The sequence below is a fragment of the Theropithecus gelada genome, chromosome 3, assembly GCF_003255815.1.
Source record: "Theropithecus gelada isolate Dixy chromosome 3, Tgel_1.0, whole genome shotgun sequence".
Taxonomy (NCBI): Eukaryota; Metazoa; Chordata; class Mammalia; order Primates; family Cercopithecidae; genus Theropithecus; species Theropithecus gelada.
The window spans coordinates 14,976,846-14,998,124 of NC_037670.1; the positions used below are offsets into that span (position 1 = coordinate 14,976,846).

General features: G+C 48.5%; 1 protein-coding gene and 1 pseudogene across 1 annotated transcript in view; one reads left to right on the forward strand and one right to left on the reverse strand.

Annotated features, from left to right (window-relative positions):
* Nucleotides 1–21,279, forward strand: part of BAIAP2L1 (BAI1 associated protein 2 like 1) — a 112,125-nt gene that overhangs the window by 71,858 nt on the left and 18,988 nt on the right. Inside the window, exons 4-8 of the mRNA XM_025381225.1 lie at nucleotides 11,498–11,559; nucleotides 11,667–11,738; nucleotides 14,395–14,532; nucleotides 16,146–16,298; nucleotides 19,812–19,979. Of these exons, the coding sequence (XP_025237010.1) occupies nucleotides 11,498–11,559; nucleotides 11,667–11,738; nucleotides 14,395–14,532; nucleotides 16,146–16,298; nucleotides 19,812–19,979 (593 nt within the window). The remainder of the gene's footprint in view (nucleotides 1–11,497; nucleotides 11,560–11,666; nucleotides 11,739–14,394; nucleotides 14,533–16,145; nucleotides 16,299–19,811; nucleotides 19,980–21,279) is intronic.
* LOC112621923 lies at nucleotides 7,417–7,466 on the reverse strand (annotated as a pseudogene).

Consider the following 21,279-nt stretch of genomic DNA (forward strand, 5'->3'; position numbering starts at 1 on the left):
AACCCTGTCTCTACTAAAAATACAAAAAATTAGCCGGGCGTGGTGGCGGGCGCCTATAGTCCCAGCTACTCAGGAGGCTGAGGCAGGAGAATGGCATGAACCTGGGAGGCGGGGCTTGCAGTGAGCTGAGATCATGACACTGCACTCCAGCCTGGGCGACAGAGCAAGACTCCGTCTCAAAAAAAAAAAAAAAATCTGGTTGCTTAACAGAGAGGGCACCCCTCCAACTCTCTTGTTCCCTCTCTCACCATGTGACATACCTATGCCAACTTTGCCTTCTGCCTTGAGTAAAAGTTTCCTGAGGGCTCACCAGAAGCCAAACAGATGCTGGTACCATGCAGAACCATCAGCCAAATAAACCTCCTTGATTTTTTATTTTTATTATGTTTTTAGAAACAGAGTTTTGCTCTGTCACCCAGGCTGGAGTGCAATGGCACGATCTCGGCTCACTGCGACCTCCACCTCTTGGGTTCAAGCAATTCTTCTGCCTCAGCCTCCTGATTAGCTGGGATTACAGGCATGTGCCACCACGCCCAGCTAGTTTTGTGTTTTTAGCAGAGACAGGGTTTCATCATATTGGTCTGGCTGGTCTCGAACTCCTGACCTCAGATGATCCACCCGCCTCGATCTCCCAAAGTGCTGGCATTACAGGCGTGAGTCACCACGCCCAGCCTAAACCTCCTTTATTAATGAATTACCCAGGCTCAGGTATTCTTTATAAGCAACACAAAACGGACTAACACACCATCTCTCTGCTTCCATTACCCATCTCTTCTTGGGTAATGCCCACTTTTTCCAACGGAACCCTCAGCGTATTAGTCATAGTGGTTGGCAGTTCTCTGTCTGATAATTCCAGATTCTCTCCCACATCTGAATCTGGTTCTGATGCTTGCTTTGTCTCTTCAGATTGTTTTTTCTTAGCATGCCTGTAATGTTTGTTGCTTTTAGAAGCTGAACATGACGTGTCGGGTAATAGGAACTGAGGTAGATGAGCCTTGTGTGTGAGGATTTGTGTTTATCTGGCTAGGAGTTAGCATGGATTTAACGATAGAGGAAGCTGTATCTGTAGCAGAGTCAGAGGCTTCGATTTTCCTCCGATGTCCTTGTTTGTCTCTGTTGTTGTCTTTGGTTTTCCCAAGAAAATTCTTCTAAATGAAGCCTGTGTCTTACGTATGACTCTGTGCTGTAACCCACAGATACTGTCCCGGAGCCATGTTGATGGTTAACTTGGTGGTTAAGTACTGGGGAAGGGAAGAATCTTCCTCTTATGTTTAAATCCCTGTGTTTGGATGGGTGTGGAGTGATAGGCCAGAGTTCCTGGGATGCCTTTCAGAAGAGTTTCTGAGTCTTTTTTTTTTTTCCCCTCCCTCTGCCTGAGACAGGAAGACTGGAGGGGGCTGGAGTTAGCAAGTCGCCCTTTCCCTGGTCGGATAAGGCTTTATTACAGCAGATTCCCTTGAGGCCTGGCCTTCCGTACAGAGAACATAGCTGGAACAGAACAAAGCTCTGGGCATACTTTAGAATGTTTGCCTCCCACCGCCTCCACCAGAAGCCCCAGGGGAATCTTCTCCAACCTCCCCAGTGAGAAGGTGGTGGGACTTCTAGACATAAAACTCATGAAAGTGTGGGGACTGCCCCCAAAGACTGACCCCCTGAAGTTTTGAACTCTCAGACTCCTCCATGCCAAGTCCCCAGCAATTCATCCATTGCAGTGTAAGAGTTTCTGCCAGGAATGGCCCCAGCATTGGTCTCTGCTCCGTGTGAACTGTGAGTCTCTGCATCCACCTGTCTGTCTAGTTTTCAGGGCACATCTCTACCCTGTGAGCTTAATTCTGTCATGAATCTCAGAATCACTGTTTCTTATTTTAGCTTGTTTCCATTTGTTTAGCTGATTTTGTTAAAAGGGAATGACGACCTCCAAGCTCTTAGACGTGCTGGAGTGGAAACCGGAAGTGCCTTTGCGATTGTTTTTGCATCAACAGTGACCAGCTGTGTGTGTTCTCTGATGGATCAGTCCTGATGGCTGCAACTTAAACTATAGGAGAAATGTCAGCACTTCGGACTGAGGTGCTCAGTATTCTGTTTAAGGTCTTAAAAGATAGAGGAAAAGAGAGTATATTCTACAGGTATGTTCCCTTAGGTAATAGGAGATTGACAGTTTTTCCTTTGAGGACTCTGGGACTGGGGAAAGAAAGGCTATGACAGAAGTGTCGAGCTGAATATATAGATGGATACATGGAAAGTGCACCAAACAATGCTGACTACAGGCTGAACAATCGCATGTGTGGATTTTATTTCCAGAAAACAAGTACCCAGAAAATGGCCTGTTGAGGAGTGTGTGGGCGCATTTTTGTTAGTGTGTGTTCTGAATTTTGTGTGTGTGTGTGTGTGAGATGGGATCTTGCCATGTTCCCAGGCTGGTCTCGAACTCCTGTGCTCAAGCAGTCTTCCCACCTCAGCCTCCCAAGTAGCTGGGACTGCAGGTGCAAGCCAGTGCGTTATTGAACCCATTTGCTCCATGTGACTAGACTGGGGCACCTCAGCAGCCAGTGTTTCTCTCCAGAACACTGGAAAGACGGTACCCCCCGAAACCTGTGGAGCAGACACTCTGCACAGATGAGAATACCACAGCTCCAAGAGATACTGCAGAAAGAGGTGAGGGGACTTCCCGGGGATGCGCAGGTACTAAGAGGCCCATCTGACGTCATTGCATCTTCCTGCGGATGCTGTGACCTTTGCCCCGTCTTCGTGTCCTTGAGTCTCTGTAGAGGCCGATGATCCAGAAGCTTCTGCCTTCTGAAGCTGCATCCAGTCTTTTCCCTTTCACAGCATCTGGCCTTTCTCCAACCTCCTCAGCCAGCCTTCCCATCTTCCTCATGAGCTCTTCTTCCTAAAGATCTTGTATTATATTACTCAGAGGTCAGCAGTCGCTTCTGACTTTTTAGTATGAAAAAAATCAATGTCCTCTGAGCAATCCATTCTAGACTTATATATAAGATGAAGTTGTATTTGTGCTGTGTCTAAAGGAGAACCCATCCTCCAAGAAAAAAAAACAGTGTTCGGATTTCTGGTTGCAACTCTTTTTGGAGACACGTCTCCAGCCATGTCTATCATTTTCTAAAATGGAGGTTGCCAGGGACCTCACTGTGAAGCAAAATGTTGATAATATTTCTCCTGTTAACACATATCTCCATTTTCCCCCTTACCTCCCTCAGCAAGCACTGGATTAACTGCCGGAGGTAGATGAAATCATTTTATTCCTCTCTAAAAAGAAATAAGTAAATCCATTTAGTACTGCAATAAAGAATTGGCACAGGCATGAACCCACATCAGAAATCCTAAACAAGGATGAATAGTCAGGAATACAAAATCTTCCTTTTTGTTTTTTTGAAGACAGAGTTTTGCTCTTTTCGCCCAGGCTGGAGTGCAGTGGTCCGATCTCAGCTCACTGCTACCTCTGCCTCCCAGCTTCAAGTGATTCTCCTGTCTAGTAGATGGGATTACAGGTGTGCACCACCATGCCCGGCTAATTTTGTATTTTTAGTAGAGACAGTTTCACCGTGTTGGCCAGGCTGGTCTCAGACTCCTGACTTCAGGTGATTCGCCTGCCTCAGCCTCCGAAAGTGTTGGGATTACAGGCGTGAGCCAACCATGCCTGCCTTTTTTTGTTTTGTTTTGTTTCGTTTTGTTTTTGAGACAGGATCTTGCTCTCTTGCCCAGGCTGGAGTACAGTGGCGTGATCTCAGCTTACTGCAACCTCTGCCTCCCAAGTTCAAGCAATTCTCATACTTCTGCTTCCCAAGTAGCTGGAATTATAGATACGCACCACCATACCTGGCTAATTTTTGTATTTTTAATAGAGACAGAGTTTTCATCATGTTGACCAGGCTGGTCTCGAACTCCTGACCTCAGGTGATCCACTGCCTTGGCCTCCCAGAGTGCTGGGATTCCAGGCATGAGCCACCATGCCCGGCCAGGATCCTCACTTTTAAATACCGGATCTCCCTGATTGGATTCAGATTGTGTGGTCTCAGCTAGAATACTGTCCAAGTCATTTTGTGTCTGCTGAGTATAAAATTTGAGCACACAGTGTTCATTTTCCTCTCATTTGTTATGTTTTGATTGTCCATTGAAGGTGTTATCTGATCTCTACACTGGATGGTTAAGGTTTTTTTTGTTTGTTTGTTTTTTTTTTTTAGTCACGACTCGTAAGCAATTGGTGGGGAAAACACTTTCAAACCATGCAAATCTCTTTCCTCGTCAACACTTGTGCCCTAGTTGAGCATCTGTTGATGATTTCTGCCCAGACAAGTCTTCCCTGCCCTGTGGTGTTGATTTTCCATCTCTATACTCCCTCTTCATTTACTGATTGGCTCTGTGCAACTCTCCTTCTAGCAAGAGCCGCCCCTGGTCCCCCATTTCTTTTTTCTAATCTGTTGACTGTGGACTCCTGGATTCCTAGACTTTTCAATGACTTATAATTTATGACTGCCTTAACTATTTTGGTGCTCAAGTTGTCCCAGTATGAGCTGCTTCACGGCCAGTACTAGCTCCTTCAAGCCGGCTCTTGTGGCATATCCGCTAGTTAAGTAAGTTTTGAGCACAGTGCAGAGTAACTACAGTCTCCGTGTAAGACATTGATTAGGATGTGCTGCTGCTGTTGTTTAAGCCAGAAGCTAAACACAGAGGAATGATCCATGCAACGCTTACCCTATCACTTATTTGGGGTCAACCCTACACACACACTGGTTGTTTGTACGTGTTTTTGTTTTGTTTTTTTTGAGACAGCGCCTTGCTCTGTTGCCCAGGCTGGAGTACAGTGGCACAGTCATGGCTCACTGTAGCCTCAACCTCCTGGGCTCAAGTGATCCTCCCGCCCCAGCCTCCCGAGTAGCTGGGACCACAGGCACGGCACGCACCACACCTAGCTTATCTTTGTATCTTCTTTTTTCCTTTTTTCTTTTTTTTTTTTTTTTGAGACGGAGTCTCACTCTGTCACCCAGGCTGGAGTGTAGTGGCCGGATCTCAGCTCACTGCAAGCTCCGCCTCCCGGGTTTACGCCATTCTCCTGCCTCAGCCTCCCGAGTAGCTGGGACTACAGGCACCTGCCACCTCGCCCAGCTAGTTTTTTTGTATTTTTTAGTAGAGATGGGGTTTCACCATGTTAGCCAGGATGGTCTCGATCTCCTGACCTCGTGATCCACCATCTCGGCTTCCCAAAGTGCTGGAATTACAGGCTTGAGCCACTGCGCCCGGCCCCTTTGTATCTTTTGTAGAGATGGGGTTTCACTGTGTTGCCCATATCTTGGGCTCAAGCGATCCTCCTGCCTTGGCCTCCCAAAACTGGGAGCTGTGATTACAGGTGTGAGCCACCGCACCCAACTTGTGCAGTGTTGGTAGTAACCGGAGGAGGGCACCTTACCTCCAGCTGCGTCCAGGGACTGCAAGTTCTCAGATGCTGACAGAGCCTTTCGAATTTGGTCACGTTTGTGGTTGCTAATCTGCCTCCACACTGATTCAGTGTGGGTGATTCTACTCTTCAGAGCCCATACTCATTTATTTAACGCATCATGTGTGTGTGTTGGGGAGCAGTTTGCTTTTACTTCCCCTGTTTTCGCCTCATCCCATTTGAAACTTGGAAAATTGTCAGAAAAAATCAGTCCTTCTTCCCATGACGTTTTTATTTTTATTATTTTTTCATGCATGTATATTTTTTGAGATGAAGTCTTGCTCTGTCGCCCGGGCTTGGCTCACTGCAGCCTCTGCTTCCCGTGTTAAAGCACTTCTCCTGCCTCAGCCTCCCGAGCAGTTGCGATTACAGGCGTGCGCCACCACGCCTGGCTAATTTTTGTGTTTTTAGTGGAGATGGGGTTTTTCCCATGTTGGCCAGGCTGGTCTTGAACTACTGACCTCAAGTGATCCACCTACCCTGGCTTCCCAAAGTGCTGGGATTATAGGCGTGAGCCACTGCACCTGGCCTCCAGTGATTTTTTTTTTTTTTTTTTTTTTTAAAGATAGAGTCTCACTCTTGCTCAGGCTGAAGTACAGTAGCGTGATCTTGGCTCACTGCCATCTCTGCCTCCCCGGGTTCAAGTGATTCTCCTGCCTCAGCCTCCCTAGCAGGTGGGACCACAGGCGCCTGCCACCACGCTTAGCTAATTTTTGTATTTTTAGTAGAGATGGGGTTTCACCATATTGGCCAGGCTAGTCTCGAACTCCTGACCTTGTGATCTGCCTGCCTCAGCCTCCCAAAGTGCTAGGATTACAGGCGTGAGCCACTGCACCTGGCCTACAATGATATTATTAATCAATTTTACTTTAATCTGTGCAGCATAGCTTTAGAACAGTACTAGATTGGCTGCTTCCACTTTTTACTGTCTTGATTCCACTTGCAGTGATGTATAGGAAGTAGGGCATGACTCAGGCGTTGCTCTGCGTTCTCTGGAAATAAAGCAGGTTCTGATTATCCATTATCAGATGTAAATGGAAAGAATCTTTATGCCGGCCGGGCGCGGTGGCTCAAGCCTGTAATCCCAGCACTTTGGGAGGCCGAGACGGGCGGATCACGAGGTCAGGAGATCGAGACCATCCTGGCTAACACGGTGAAACCCTGTCTCTACTAAAAAAAATACAAAAAACTAGCTGGGCGTGGTGGCGGACGCCTGTAGTCCCAGCTACTCGGGAGGCTGAGGCAGGAGAATGGCGGGAACCCGGGAGGCGGAGCTTGCAGTGAGCTGAGATCCGGCCACTGCACTCCAGCCTGGGCGACAGAGCGAGACTCCATCTCAAAAAAAAAAAAAGGCTTTATGCCTACATGTCCTATGCAGTTCAGGTACATTAGTAATCTCCATCTGGTTCCTCTAAATTTGTACTGTGAACTGATGAAGATAATATATTAATAGACCTATGACTGTATTCTTTTTCTTTTTGGAGACAGGGTCTTGCTCTGTCTCCCAGGCTGTAGCACAGTGGTGCCATCATAGCTCACTGCAGCCTCGAACTCCTGGGCTCAAGTGATCCACCTGCCTCAGCCTCCTGAGTAGCTGGGACTACAGGCATGTTCCATGAAGCCCAGCTAATTTTTAATTTTTTTTTTTTTTTTTTTGGTAGAGACGGGGGTCTCACTATGTTGCCCAGGCTGGTCTTGAACTTCTGGCCTCAAGTGATCCTCCCGCCTGAACCCCACAAAGTGCTGGGACTTAAGCCACCACGCCTGGCCCTGTGTTTCCAGTGAAAATGTTCTATGAGTTCATGCCAATAATTTTCATGAAGTTTTATTCTTTAACGTTATGTTTTAACTTCATACCACCTATTGGCTAAATGCATCTCTTTATGCAATATTGTCCAAAATGTTGGGCATATTTGTTCACAGTTTCTAAAATGAGAGTGATGCCACCATTAACCATTCTTTTTTGTTGGGGATTTCCACAACCTGCTAGACAAACTCTCATAAAGCTGTAACACTCTGTGTGAATTACTTATGCGAATATTGAGAAAAAATTGATGGTAGAAAATGTCTTTGAGTTATGTTGAGTTCATGCTTTTGAAATACGTGTATATCGCCCCTTACTCAGACTGAATCACAGTACGGCGCTGAGTTCCTTCCCAAAAGGGTGACTCCAAACATAACCGGGGGAAAAAGGAAGCAGGCGCCCCAGTGTGCACAGCACAGTGGTGTGGTTCTTGTCGGGGCGCATACTTAGCTCTGCTTCATCTGAGTCCGGGCTATGCCTGCTTCGCCTCACCCTAAATATTTTCAGGGTTTTTTTTTTTTCCCTTCTCAAATGTAATTTATGAAAAAGTAGGTTACCGAACTAAGAGCAAACAAACCCATGTGGCATCGCATTTTAAACATAAAGTAACACTTGCTCTATTTAAGATGAAGCTTCTGCAGATGGAACATAAAGGGTGTTTTCATATTCCGCTTCAAGATACACTTTCGGCTGCTTGCAGAATTGCAGCCAAGATGTGTGTTAATCCTTTCTGTGACCGCGGACTCCGCGGCGGCAGCTGCTGTGAAGCGGGCATCTGAATTCCAGGAGCAGTGAGGGACAGGAATAACAAGGCCAGGTGTTGCCCGCCTGCCCGCGGAGTGAAAGAGCTGCTTCACTGCGCCTCTCCCCTGCGCGGCGGGAAGCCACGGGCAGGAGCATGGAGCGTGCCCAGGGCCCCGGCCAGGCCAGAGCACCAGGTTCAGCAGTGTTGGCGTCCACCCTAGCACACACCTTGGTTTTGGCAGCATGCTTCCCAGAGATCCACATTATATAAAGTTATGGAAATAAAGTTCATGAAAGAGAACAGTATGAGAAAAAAATGTGAATGCGTTTCCTCTAGCTCAAATCACCGAATGCTTTGAGCCACATTATTTTTAGACGTTTTTATTTATTTTTTTTAAGTAGATCTCCCTTGCCAAGAATAGAATGTCTGATTTTCTAAATAACTGGAGTGGGTTTTGTTGTTGTTTATATTTCATCCCCAATGAGGAATCGTTTGTGGGTTTAAAATAGATGTGAAAGTAACTGAGATTGTATCTGAATGGACCGAGGGGCTGTAAAATGGCATGTCAGTGGAATTATGCTTTCGGCTGTGTGAAGGTGGCTTTTGCGAAGAATTCTGGTCTGTTGGTTTTCTCATGCCACGTTCTGGAAGATGAAGCTGGCGTTGTTAAGGATGTGGAGTGGGAAGCTCGCTTACTCGGAGGGTGGAGCCCTGAGCGCTGGGATGATTCTGTCTTTACTCCCCGTGTTTAGCCATCGAGTTGAGTTGCTCCATCAGAGCACCATAAAATCCCACAGGGCTTAGGGACTAGGTTATATACCTGTCACAAGCCCTGCAAGTTCTGCCTCTCTGAGAGCTTCTGACCCCACCTTGTCTAGGCAGCACCATTTGCAGAGGGCTCTGAAGTACAGCAAGGGAGCTGGTTTCCCTGGAACATCATGGGGGGAGGAGGGGAGTGACATGTTATGCCTGCATTTGGAAAGATCCCTGGCATCTGTGAGGAAGGTGATCCGGGAAGCGACAAGCTGGGAGTCCAGAGAGAGGATGAGGGATGGAAGCAGGCGTTGGGGTTGGGCAGGCTTGAGAGAGGACCTCCTCAAAAGCCCACATGGTGGGACGTGAGTGCTGGGGGCTGGGGGTGGATGGGAGAATCCTCTGCCACCTCTGGTGGAACAGATCCCAGGTGAACATGTCTTGGTGACTTCACACGCCATTCCCCATGCCTTCTGTCCTGGGCAAGGAAGAGATCACAGAGCTTGGGAAGGGACATGGCTGCACCCTACAGGTGGCTCCGATGATGGCCTCGTATCCCCAAGGGAGAGAGTCTTAGTCATCAGGTATTACACGTGGGCGAGAGGTTGACCCTTGGCTGGCTGGCAGCTGAGAGCTAGAATTAGAGAATGCAGGGCAGCCAGAGAGGTCACTTCGAGACATGTTGAGGATGAGGTGTGCCCGATGGGACATCTGCGTGGCTGTGTTCAGCAAGGGTTGAATGCTAACCTGGGACAAGGGAAGCCTGGGTGGCCAGTGTGAGACTCAGATGTCCCTAGAACAGAACACAATAGGGTCATATGACGATCGTAGCTGAGGCCATAGTCCAGTCTGTGCTTTCTCTCTCTCCCCATATTCTACCACAGTCCTCATTCAGATTCCTCCCCTGCAGCCTCTCAGTTCCCCGCTAGAATTCCTTTTTAGGGGGGCGGGGATACAGGGTCTCACGCTGTCACCCAGGCTGGAGCGCAGTGGCGCAATCCCGGCTCACTGCATCCTCCACCTCCCGGGTTCAAGCAATTCTCCCACCTCAGCCTCCAGAGTAGCTGGGATTACAGGCACGCACCATCATGTGCAGCTAATTTTTGTATTTTTAATAGAGACGGGGTTTCACCATGTTGGCCAGGATGGTCTTGATCTCCTTACCTAGTGATCCGCCCACCTCAGCCTCCCAAAGTGCTGGGATGACAGGTGTGAGCCACCACTCCCGGCCTGGAATTCCTTTTCATCTGGCCGCTGAGCTGTAGGATGGTCCACTGGCACATTTTGCTGTTGGTCGGCATTGTTTGATGGTGGTGGTAACGGTAGTTCCAGATGATTCTATGTGTTTCTCCCATTTCTTAGGTGTCAGACCCTAGGAAACCCATTTGGTTCCTGCAGATAAGTTGGCAGAGAGAGGCCCTCGTTCACCTTTATCAGATGTCACCTGTAGAAAGGTGGCAGAGAGCTGGTGCACTGGCACACACTGCAGAGATGTGATTGCAAACCCAGGGGCCTGATTGCTGCCCTCGGTGGTGGGCACCTCTGTCCTAGACATCTTCCCCGTCACGTGACTGTGCTTGGTTTCAGGGGCTGGTGTATTCCCAGGAGAGGCAGGCTGAGCACTCTTCCTGCTGCGGGTTCCCCTGGCGTTAGGATTTTCCAAAACATTGTAAGAACTAACATGAGAAAAAAGAAATAGCCTTTATCTCTCGTGCCTGACAGATAATCCGATTACTCTGGGGATTCGATAAAAATAAATCATTGTTTATTCTTAGAGTTATCTTCTGTGATGACCAAAGTAATCATTTGTGAGACACTTTCAAAATTTAAATCAGATGTAGAGAACTCGGCTTCAGGAACAAGTAAATATAGAAGGGGCCACGTGGTCCAGGCACAGTGGCTCACACCTGTCATCCCAGCACTTTGGGATGCTGAGGTGGGCGGGTCACTTGAGGTCGGAAGTTCAAGACCAACCTGGGCAACATGGTGAAAACCCCTCCCCACAAAATATCCCAAAAAAATAGCTGGGTGTGGTGGTGCACACCTGGAGTTCCAGCTACTTGGGAGGCTGAGGTGGAAGGATAGCTTGAACCCAGGAGGTGGAGGCGGCACTCCAGCCTGAGTGACAGAGCCAGACTCTGACTCAAAAAACAAAAGACAAAACAGAAAGACTCATGTGAATTTGAAGAGAGTTTGCATGAGAGTTTGAATGTGAGTTTGAAGAGTCTGATTGATTATGTCGTAGAAGCAGTTTGCTCTCAGCTACGTCCCCGTGGAAGCCACTGTGGGGACCCCGTCGTGCTCCTGATGTGTCTCGGGGGTGATGCTTAGAGACCCTGAGGGCAGTGTATTTCTGTGTTTCCCTGTTCTGTTTTACTTTCCCTAATACTTTACAAAACTGTGCAATGGGCCGGGCGCAGTGGCTCACACCTGTAATCCGAGAACTTTGAGAGGCCAAGGCAGTTGATCATCTGAGGTCAGGAGTTCGAGACCAGCCTGGCCAACACGGTGAAATCCCATCTCTACTAAAAATGCAAAAAATTAGCCGGGCATGGTGGTACACACCTGTAATCCAGCTACTTGGGAGGCTGAGGCAGGAGAATTGTTTGAACCCGGGAGGCGGAGGTCGCAGCAAGCCAAGATCGTGCCATTGCACTCCAGCCTGGGCGACAGAGCAAAAACTCCACCTCAAAACAAAAAAAAATATGCAGTGGCTTTCTGCTAACATATCTGGTTTTGTTCCCAGGACATGTCCTCATAGAGATTTCAAGTACCCACAAGAAACTCAACGAGAGTCTTGATGAAAATGTACGTGATCTGTGTTTCTATTTGCAAAATACACTTGTTTTAGGTTTTAGAACTTACTTTGCTTAAAGTCTCAAATCTGGTGTGAATTTATTTCCTTCTGTTAACAGTTTAAAAAATTCCACAAAGAGATTATCCATGAGCTGGAGAAGAAGATAGAACTTGACGTGAAATATATGAACGTAAGTGCATGGTTCTCCTCCAGCCCCAGCCTTGGGCTGCCTGACCTCCCACCCTGAGGAGAACTCATTCCCACTGTTGACTCATCAGTAGCAGACAGGAGCGAAGGCTCCGTGTTGATGATACCCAGATGCATGAAACTGACAAGCTCCCTTTGGGCTGCATGGGCCGGTTTTTGGTAACACTTGGGGTCTCTATTAGAAAGCATAGGGGCCAGGTGCGGTGGCTCATGCCTGTAATCCCAGCACTTTGGGAGGCCAAGGTGGGTGGATCACTTGAGGTCAGTAGTTCAAGACCAGCCTGGCCAGCATAGTGAAACCCCATCTCTACTCAAAATACAAAAAAAATTAGCCAAGCATGGTGGCACGTTGCCTGTCATCCCAGCTACTCAGGAGGCTGAGGCACGAGAATGGCATGAACCCGGGAGGCGGAGTTTGCAGTGAGCCGAGATGGCACCACTGCACTCCAGCCTGAGCGATAGAGCTAGACTCCATCTCAAAAAGAAAAAAAAAAAAAAAAATAGGAAAAAGTATTGCCAGAAATCACGCTGCTTCCAGAAAGCATTGTCTTCACAGAACACATTCACGCTGTAGGACATCTGTGCTTGTGTCACTGCAGCTGATGCAGACATAACACTTCCTAAGCCAGCAGCGCTTCAGGCTGTGGGTGGTATGCGGGAGAGTGCCCGGACGCGCCCAGACCCATCTGCAGAGACCGCTCCTGCATGGCGCCCCTTCTCTGTCCACTGTTGTCCATTCCAGCAGGTTTCTCCAGGTCCCCTTCAGGGTGGCCCTTCTGCCCCAGTATCGAGGGCTCTTGCCATCTTCCCTTGCTGCTATAGAGTACTTAACTTTCTCCTGCCACCCAAAGTCCCCTTTCTGCTCACCAAGACCCCCGTGTGGCAGTGAGTGTGTGAGTTCCCTGAAATCATCCCTCCCCTGTGGTCCTCGTGAGGCCTGCTGCCTGGCTTCACACTCCCGGCAGGAGGCCACAGGACCTGGACAGCTGCTAAGGTGCGTTTCGTGCCAAGTGATTTACATGCATTATCTGATTGTTATCCTTTCAGAAACTCTAAAACATAAACAACCCTGTTTTTTTGTTTTGTTTTTTTTTGAGACGGAGTCTCGCTCTGTCGCCCAGGCTGGAGTGCAGTGGCCGGATCTCAGCTCACTGCAAGCTCCGCCTCCCGGGTTTACACCATTCTCCTGCCTCAGCCTCCCGAGTAGCTGGGACTACAGGCGCCTGCCACCTCGCCCAGCTAGTGTTTTTTTTTTTTTTTTTTTTTTTGAGATGGAGTCTTGCTCTGTTGCCCAGGCTGGAGTGCAGTGGCGCAATCTCGGCTCACTGCAGCCTCCGCCTCCTGGGTTCCAGCGATTGTCCTACCTCAGCCTCCCAATTAGCTGGGATTGCAGGTGTTCACCCCCACACCCCACTGATTTTTGTATTTTTTAGTAGAGAGATGGAGTTTCACCATATTAGCCAGCCTGGTCTGGAACTTCTGACCTCGAGATCCACCCGCCTCAGCCTCCCAAAGTGCTGGGATTAGAGACGTGAGCCACCGCGCCTGGCCAGACACCCTTCTTATTTGCACTTCACAGATTATAGGGAAAACAGGAATTTGAATTCTGATGCAGGTCTGTTATAGACCCTGTGTTCGCTGGGCGCGGTGGCTCATGCCTGTAATCCCAGCACTTTGGGAGGCCAAAGTGGGTGGATCCCGAGGTCAGGAGTTCGAGACCAGCCTGACTGACATGGTGAAACCCTGTCTCTACTAAAAATACAGCCGGGCGTGGTGGTGTGCGCCTGTAATCCCAGCTACTCGAGAGGCTGAGGCACGAGAATCGCTTGAACCTGGGAGGCGAAGAGTGGCGCTATCTCGGCTTGCTGCAACCACCTTGGTGGCTAAGTGCCTTGGATGGGACTTGGAGACTTTGGGTGGCAGAAGAAAGTTAACTACCCAGCATCAAAAAGCCTTTGAGGAAAGAAGGAATAAAAGAAAGAGAAGATGTCCTCAGAGACCTGCCTTCTGGTCAGGGCTCCTCATTTAAACAGTAACCTTTAGAACAAAGCCAAGACATTAAAGTTGAATGAAGGGGGCCATGTGAACTGAGGGGTGAGGGTTCTCACCAGTGTGTGGATGGTGTGAACCTCAGAGTGAGGGTCCCAGCCATCATGCAGATGGTGTGAACTGCAGAGTGAGGGCTCCAGCCAGCATAAGGATGGTGTGAAATGAGGGCCCCGGCCAGTGTAAGGATGATGTGAACTGCGGGGTGAGGGTCCCAGCCAACATGCCGACGGTGTGAACTGCGGGGTGATGGTCCCAGCCAGCATAAGGATGGTGTGAAATGAGGAGTGTGGGCCCTGGGCAGTGTGAGGATGATGTGAACTGTGTGATGAGGGTCCCAGCCAACATGGAGATGGTGTGAACTGAGGGATGAGGGCCCTGGTCAGAATGAGGATGGGTGTGAAGTGTGGGTGTGGGGACCCCGGCCAGCAGGAGGATGGTGTGAACTGGTGTGGGTGTGGGGGCCCCAGCCAGCGTTGAGGATGCCGTGAAGTGAGGGTGTCAGGGCGCTGTTGAGCCATACACAGTGGAAGTGTGAGCAAAAGCAACTGTGACAATTTGTATGGTAATAAGCACAGCAATTTAACTTACAGGCAACTCTAAAAAGATACCAAACAGAACACAAGAATAAATTAGAGTCTTTGGAGAAATCCCAGGCTGAGTTGAAGAAGATCAGAAGGAAAAGCCAAGGAGGCCGAAACGCACTCAAATATGAACACAAAGAAATTGAGGTGAGCTTTTCAGCAATATCTTGTTTTCTTTTGTTGTTGACAATTTGTACAGTTTAAGAGGAGGTTGGCCGGGCGCTGTGGCTCACGCATGTAATCCCAGCACTTTGGGAGGCCAAGGCAGTGGGATCATATGAGGTCAGGAGTTCAAGACCAGCCTGGCCAATGATGTGGTGAAACCTTGCCTCTGCTAAAAGTACAAAAATTAGCTAGGGTGATGGCAGGTACCTGTAGTCCCAGCTACTCAGGAGGCTGAGGCAGGAGAGTTGCTTGAACTTGGGAGGCAGAGGTTGCAGTGAGCCGAGATTATGCCACTGCACTCCAGGCTGGGGTGACAGAGCAAGACACCATCTCAAAAAAAGAAGAGTTTTGAAGTTGATCTCATGGAATTGGGAAGTATAATGATGGTTACATTTCATTCTGTAGATAGCTGAGGATGGTCAGTGTGTTGACTGGGGGGTGGATAAAGGAGAGGTTGGTTAATGGGTCCAAACATACAGTTGGATAAAAGAAATAAGTTCTAGTGTCCAATAGCAGAGTAGGGTGACTATAGTTAACGGCAATGCATTGTTTATTTCAAAATAGTTAGAAGAGAGGTCTTGCAATGTTCCCAACACATAAAAATAATAAGAACTTGAGGTGATGGACACCCAAGACCCTGCTTTATCATTATCACGTGTGCCCTGTAAATACATAAATATAATCTATCAGTTTTTAAAAATAAGCATTTTGACTGAGAGCTGAAGGCTGTAGAGTTTTCCAGAGTTAAGTATAATTAATCCATGACCTCCTGCCAAAACATGGGCTTTTTCTCCTGGCTCTGAAAGAAGAAGAGATTCTCCATGATCAGTGTTACTGTTCCCATTGTACAGATGGGAAAAATGAGACTTAGGTTAAATCATATTTTATTAGTCTGTTTTCATGCTGCTGATAAAGACATACCCTGAGACTGGGCAATTTACAAAAGAAAGAGGTTTAATGAACTCACAGTTCCACATGGCTGGGGAGGCCTCACAATCGTGGTGGAAGGGAAGGAGGAGCAAGTCACGTCTTACACGGATGGCAGCAGGCAAAGAGAGAGCTTGTGCAGGAAATGACCCCTTATGAAACCACCAGATCTTGTGAGACTTCTTTACTATCACAAGAATAGCACGGGAAAGACCTGCCCCCACGAATCAGTTACCTCCCACCAGGTACCTCCTGAAACACATAGGAATTATGGGAGCTACAAATCAAGATGAGATTTGGGTGGGGACACAGCCAAACCATATCACGTATTGTTGGCATTTGGAACTGGGTTTGAACCAGGAACTTTCTGGTTCCAAAGCACATGGTGCTTTCCAGTAGGACACGTTCATATCTCTGGAGTACAAAATAATATTTGTGCAAATCGCCCCTTGGGAATGTCAAGGCCTGGGGCAACTTCTCTCTGCACATGAGTCAGGGACCTCAAGGAGAATGATGGTATCTACTTAGGTCAGGTTACAGCATTCTTTCCTCTCATGTATTTACTCTATTGTTCAAATAAAGCAGGCGTACAGATGGCAGAAGATAAACGTCAGGCTGCACGCTATCTGATGCTCATGTCATACTTAGGTAATTACTGTTTTTTTTAGTACGTGGAGACCGTTACTTCTCGTCAGAGTGAAATCCAGAAATTCATTGCAGATGGTTGCAAAGAAGCTCTGCTTGAAGAGAAGAGGCGCTTCTGCTTTCTGGTTGATAAGCACTGTGGCTTTACAAACCACATACATTATTATCACTTACAGGTGGGTGTGGTGGCAAATTGCCTTGAGTATTAATAACTTTATTTCATACTTAAATGCCCCAGAAGACTGGGCCATGGCTCCTGCCTGTAATCCCAGCACTTTGGGAGGCTGAGGTGGGCCTGGGCAACATGGCAGAACTCTGTGTCTATAAAAAATAAAAAAAAACTAGCCAGGCATGGTAGCATGTGCCTGTAGTCCCAGCTACTCAGGAGGCTGACGTGGGAGGATCCCTTGAGCCTCGGAAGTTGAGGCTGCAGTGAGCTATGATTGTGCCACTGCACTCCAGCCTGAGCAACAGAGCAGGACCCTGTGTCAATCAGTCCATACATACAGAGATACACATACATGCATGCCACCCACCTTCCACACAGGCCCAATATAAAGCAGTGGGCCATTTTGCCAATGAAAAGATTCCAGAGAAACTGTTTTTGGCCAACTTGAACATATAAACTTACAGAAATACAGCTGAAATGGTCAAATGTCCATGTATAATGTTTAATTAATTAGTAATACATCCATATTTAAAGTCCTTCATAAAATAATGCTTCATCATTGAAAAATAGCACATGTTTGCTCTTCTCACCTGCGAGTCAGCTTTCCCCAGGCCCTTTCTGATGTGTCCTCAGCATCACTGTCTTCACCATGGCTGCCGGTGAGTCCCAACGGGCCCGGGTCTACGCCACCTGGGCAATTTGAGATGCTCCCTTCATGGGTCTGTGTCCGGGGGTCACGGGCAGCTCTGCCCCAGCCCACGGGCCGCCATTCACGCACCTCAGGACGGCTGGGCTCAGCGATGTGTTCATTCCTCTTGGTCGCGTTGGTTCCTGGTTTCTTCAACTGAATGACCTCATCACCCTCCTTCCAACACACGCAGCTGGGAGGTTCGAACCTCCAGGAATCATTATGCAACACACGTCACATTTCCTTTCCTTTGTTTTACATTATGAACTCTGTTGGGCCTTTGTAAACATCCAAAACTAGCACTGGTTGAGGTCAGAAATTCATTGTTGTTCATAGTAAAGTTAGAGAGTGTTCCAAAATAGGAGAAGCTTTGCAAGAGCTTGAATGTAAGTCAACTTTGTCTTTGTTTTAAAGGAAAAATACCTTGGCCTTGTATGTATGCAAATGTGTTTTCTATAAACTTTTTACAACTTTAAGGAATATTCAGGACTGGGCATGGTGGCTCACGCCTGTAATCCCAACACTCTGGGAGACCAAGGTGGGTGAATCACTTGAGGTCAGGAGTTTGAGACCAGCCTGGCCAACATGGTGAAACCCTGTCTCTACTAAAAATATAAAAATTAATCATATGTGGTGGTGGGCACCTGTAATCCCAGCTACTCAGGAGACTGAGGCAGGAGAATTGCTTGAACCCAGGAGGCAGAGGTTGCAGTGAGCCCAGATCGCACCACTGCACTCCAGCCTGGGCAACAGAGCAAGACTCTGTCTCAAAAAAAAAAAAAAAAAAAGAAAAAGGAATATTCAGCTCCCTAAACTAAATAAGATTTAAAATTCATACAGCAGGCCGGGCGCGGTGGCTGAAGCCTGTAATCCCAGCACTTTGGGAGGCAGAGACGGGTGGATCACGAGGTCAGGAGATCGAGACCATCCTGGCTAACACGGTGAAACCCCATCTCTACTAAAAAATACACACACAAAAAAAAAAACTAGCCGGGCGATGTGGCGGACGCCTGTAGTCCCAGCTACTCGGGAGGCTGAGGCAGGAGAATGGCGTGAATCCGGGAGGCGGAGCTTGCAGTGAGCTGAGATCCAGCCACTGCACTCCAGCCTGGGCGACAGAGCGAGACTCCGTCTCAAAAAAAAATAATAATAAAATAAAATAAAATTCGTACAGCAGACCAGGCACAGTGGCTCACGCCTATAATCCCAGCTCTTTGGGAACCAGGGCAGGAGGATCACTTGAGCCCAGGAGTTCCAGACCAGCCTGGGCAACATAGCGAGACCCTGTCTCTCCAAAAAAAAAAAGTTTTAATTAGCCAGGTGTAGTGGTGTGCACCTGTGGCCCCAGCTAGTCAGGTGACTGAGGTGGAAGGGATTGTTTGAGCCCAGGAGTTCGAGGTTGCAGTGAGCTGTGATCGTGCCAGTGCACTCCAGCCTGGGTGACAGAGCCAAAATCCTCTCTCAAAAAAGAACAGAATGGTTATAGCAAAGGAAATAATTGCTGTATTAGGTGATCACTCTTGTTAACAGCACGTCTGTACTAGTTCCGGGAATGTAGAGTTCACTTCAGAATCTTCTCTTCCCAGAGTGAGGGCATCCTGTGGCACCGGAGTTGCAGGCTGGAGAGGACAGAGGTGACCTCGAGGTTCTCTACCTGCGTGGTGCCCCGCCGTGTCATGAGGCAGCCTGGCCCCTTTTCAGGGAGCTCCAGTTATCAGCAGTCTTTCTTAGACTTAACCATGGGTCCCCAGTAATGCTTTATAGAGTGATGCAGACCAGAACTGCTCCTTTCTATACTGGAAGTTTCTTAAAGTATCTGAAAACTGGTTTTGTGACTTCCCTTAATCCAGCTAAAGCGCCCCAGTCCTTTCTGTGGAGTTGGGATGAAGCAGGCCCAAGCAGCTGGTCCACCGTGCTGCAGAGTGTCAGGGTGACAGTTGGGGGTGGCGTCGCACTGACTTAGTGTGTCAGGGTGACATTTGGGGACAAGGGTGGTGTGAGGGGGGCTTTGCCCTTCCCCAGGACTGACATCAGCCACCGCCACTCTTGATAAACTCAGAAGCTGAGTAAAAGCAGTGCGACTGCCATGCACACAGCTGCAGGACAGGCCCCTGCCTCCCCTTTTCCAACCAGAGTGCCGTTCAGAAAAGGTGTTCACTGGAAGCGCTTGGGGGGCCTCTCAGAGTCCAGTTGTCAGCAGAACCAGGCTCGTGGGTGCTGGAGGGGCGCTCTGCCTCCAGGATTGCGGGTTCTCGCCCCTGCTGGTCAGGTCTGCTCTGCAAAGCCTTGTTTGGCGTGTGGTGCGGGGGGCATCCCTCAGCACTGCCCACCACTCACCCACGGTCCCTCTTCCCCATAGACAGATTCTCAGGACAGTCTGATTCACTTCTCTAATGTCTGAATCGGTCAGAGCCAACTCCCGGGCCAGTGGCCTGTGTTGGAGGTGCTGCTTTTAACAGGAGTGGGAGGGGAAAAGTGATGGTTGACGTTTCTGGGGCCACCGGGAAAACGGGATTCATACAGATTGCTCACTCCCTCCCTTTGCGTTTCCGTTCTTGTTCTTAACCATTTACCATCTCCGTATTAGTCCCATGCTATGTATTCACACTGAGGGAGCAGGAAATTTCCTTTAGAGTCAGAGCCTTTGCCCCTCTCGGCCAATGAGACACAGCTGATCCTCTAGGCACTCAAGGTGCTCACATTTAACCCAGAGCCCCCACACTCCTGGTGCTAAGCCAGAAATTCTGTTATCAGCGATATGACGTGATGTCATTTTTCTCAGCTCTTCAGACAATCATCTTTGTCTTTAGTCTTCTTCTTTTGGCTTTGCAGTCTGCAGAACTACTGAATTCCAAGCTGCCCCGGTGGCAGGAGACCTGTGTTGATGCCATCAAAGTGCCAGAGAAAATCATGAATATGATCGAAGAAATAAAGACCCCAGCCTCGACTCCCGTGTCCGGAACGCCTCAGCCTTCACCCATGATCGAGAGAAGCAATGTGGTAGGAACCGGTTTTCTCTTCCAGATTTCAATCATGTGTTTCCTAACTTGATCTGGGCCACGTTTGCCTTTGTTGGTGGGAATCACAGGTCCTCCTTTAGTACTTCCAGGACCACCTTTTCACAGCTCTATCCCCTTACCTTTAGGGGTGAAGGTAGCTGGGCACATGTTTGTCTTTTGTTATTGAGGCCGAGTCTTTCTTGTTCTGTCGCCCAGGCTGGAGTACAGTGGTGCGATCTCGGCTCACTGCAACCTCCACCTCCCAGGTTCAAGCGATTCTCCCGCCTCAGCCTCCTGAGTAGCTGGGATTACTGGGGCATACCACCATGCCCGGCTAATTTTTGTATTATTAGTAGAGATGGGGTTTCACCATGTTGGTCAGGCTGGTCTCGAACTCCTGACCTCATGATCTGCCTGCCCTGGCCTGCCAAAGTGCTGGGATTACAGGCATGAGCCACCACAAGCTGGGCACGTTTTATACTATGTTTGGCGCTATTATCTTTGTTTTGGAAATTTTATCCTTACTCGGTTTTTTTTGTTGTTTTTTGAGACAGAGTCTTGCTCTGTCACCCAGGCTAGAGTGTACTGGCGCGATCTTGGCTCACTGCAAGCTCCGCCTCCTGGGTTCATGCCATTCTCCAGCCTCAGCCTACCGAGTAGCTGGGACTACAGGCACCCGCCACCATACCTGGCTAATTTTTTTGTATTTTTAGTAGAGACGGGGTTTCACCATGTTAGCCAGGATGGTCTCGATCTCCTGACCTCATGATCTGCCCACTTTGGTCTCCCAAAGTGCTGGAGTTACAGGCGTGAGCCACCGCGCCCGGCCGTCCTTACTGTTTTTAATTGTACTCATTCCAACTAAGTTTACTCCCAAGGAAGGAAGTATAGGTGTCTCAGAATAAATTAGACACACTCTGATGGCATTCATCACAATGTAAGGTACTTCAGGAGAAAAAAATAGGCGTCAAAGTATTCACAGTAATGAATTCACACATTTGTTGTTTGCTGATCTTTGAACCTGGGCTCTATGTGGAGACTGGGATGTAGCAGGTACTTTGAACACATGGATCCACTCTTTCTGCCCATCTCAAACCCCCTGAAATGTGGCTAGGCATGGTGGCTCACACCTATAATCCCAGCGCTTTGGGAGGCCTTAGCGGGCAAATCACTTGAGGTCAGAAGTTCGAGACCAGCCTGGCCAACATGGTGAAACCTCGTCTCTACTAAAAATACAAAAAATAGCCAGACGTGGTGGTACGTGCCTATTATCCAGCTACCCGGGAGGCGGAGGTTGCAGT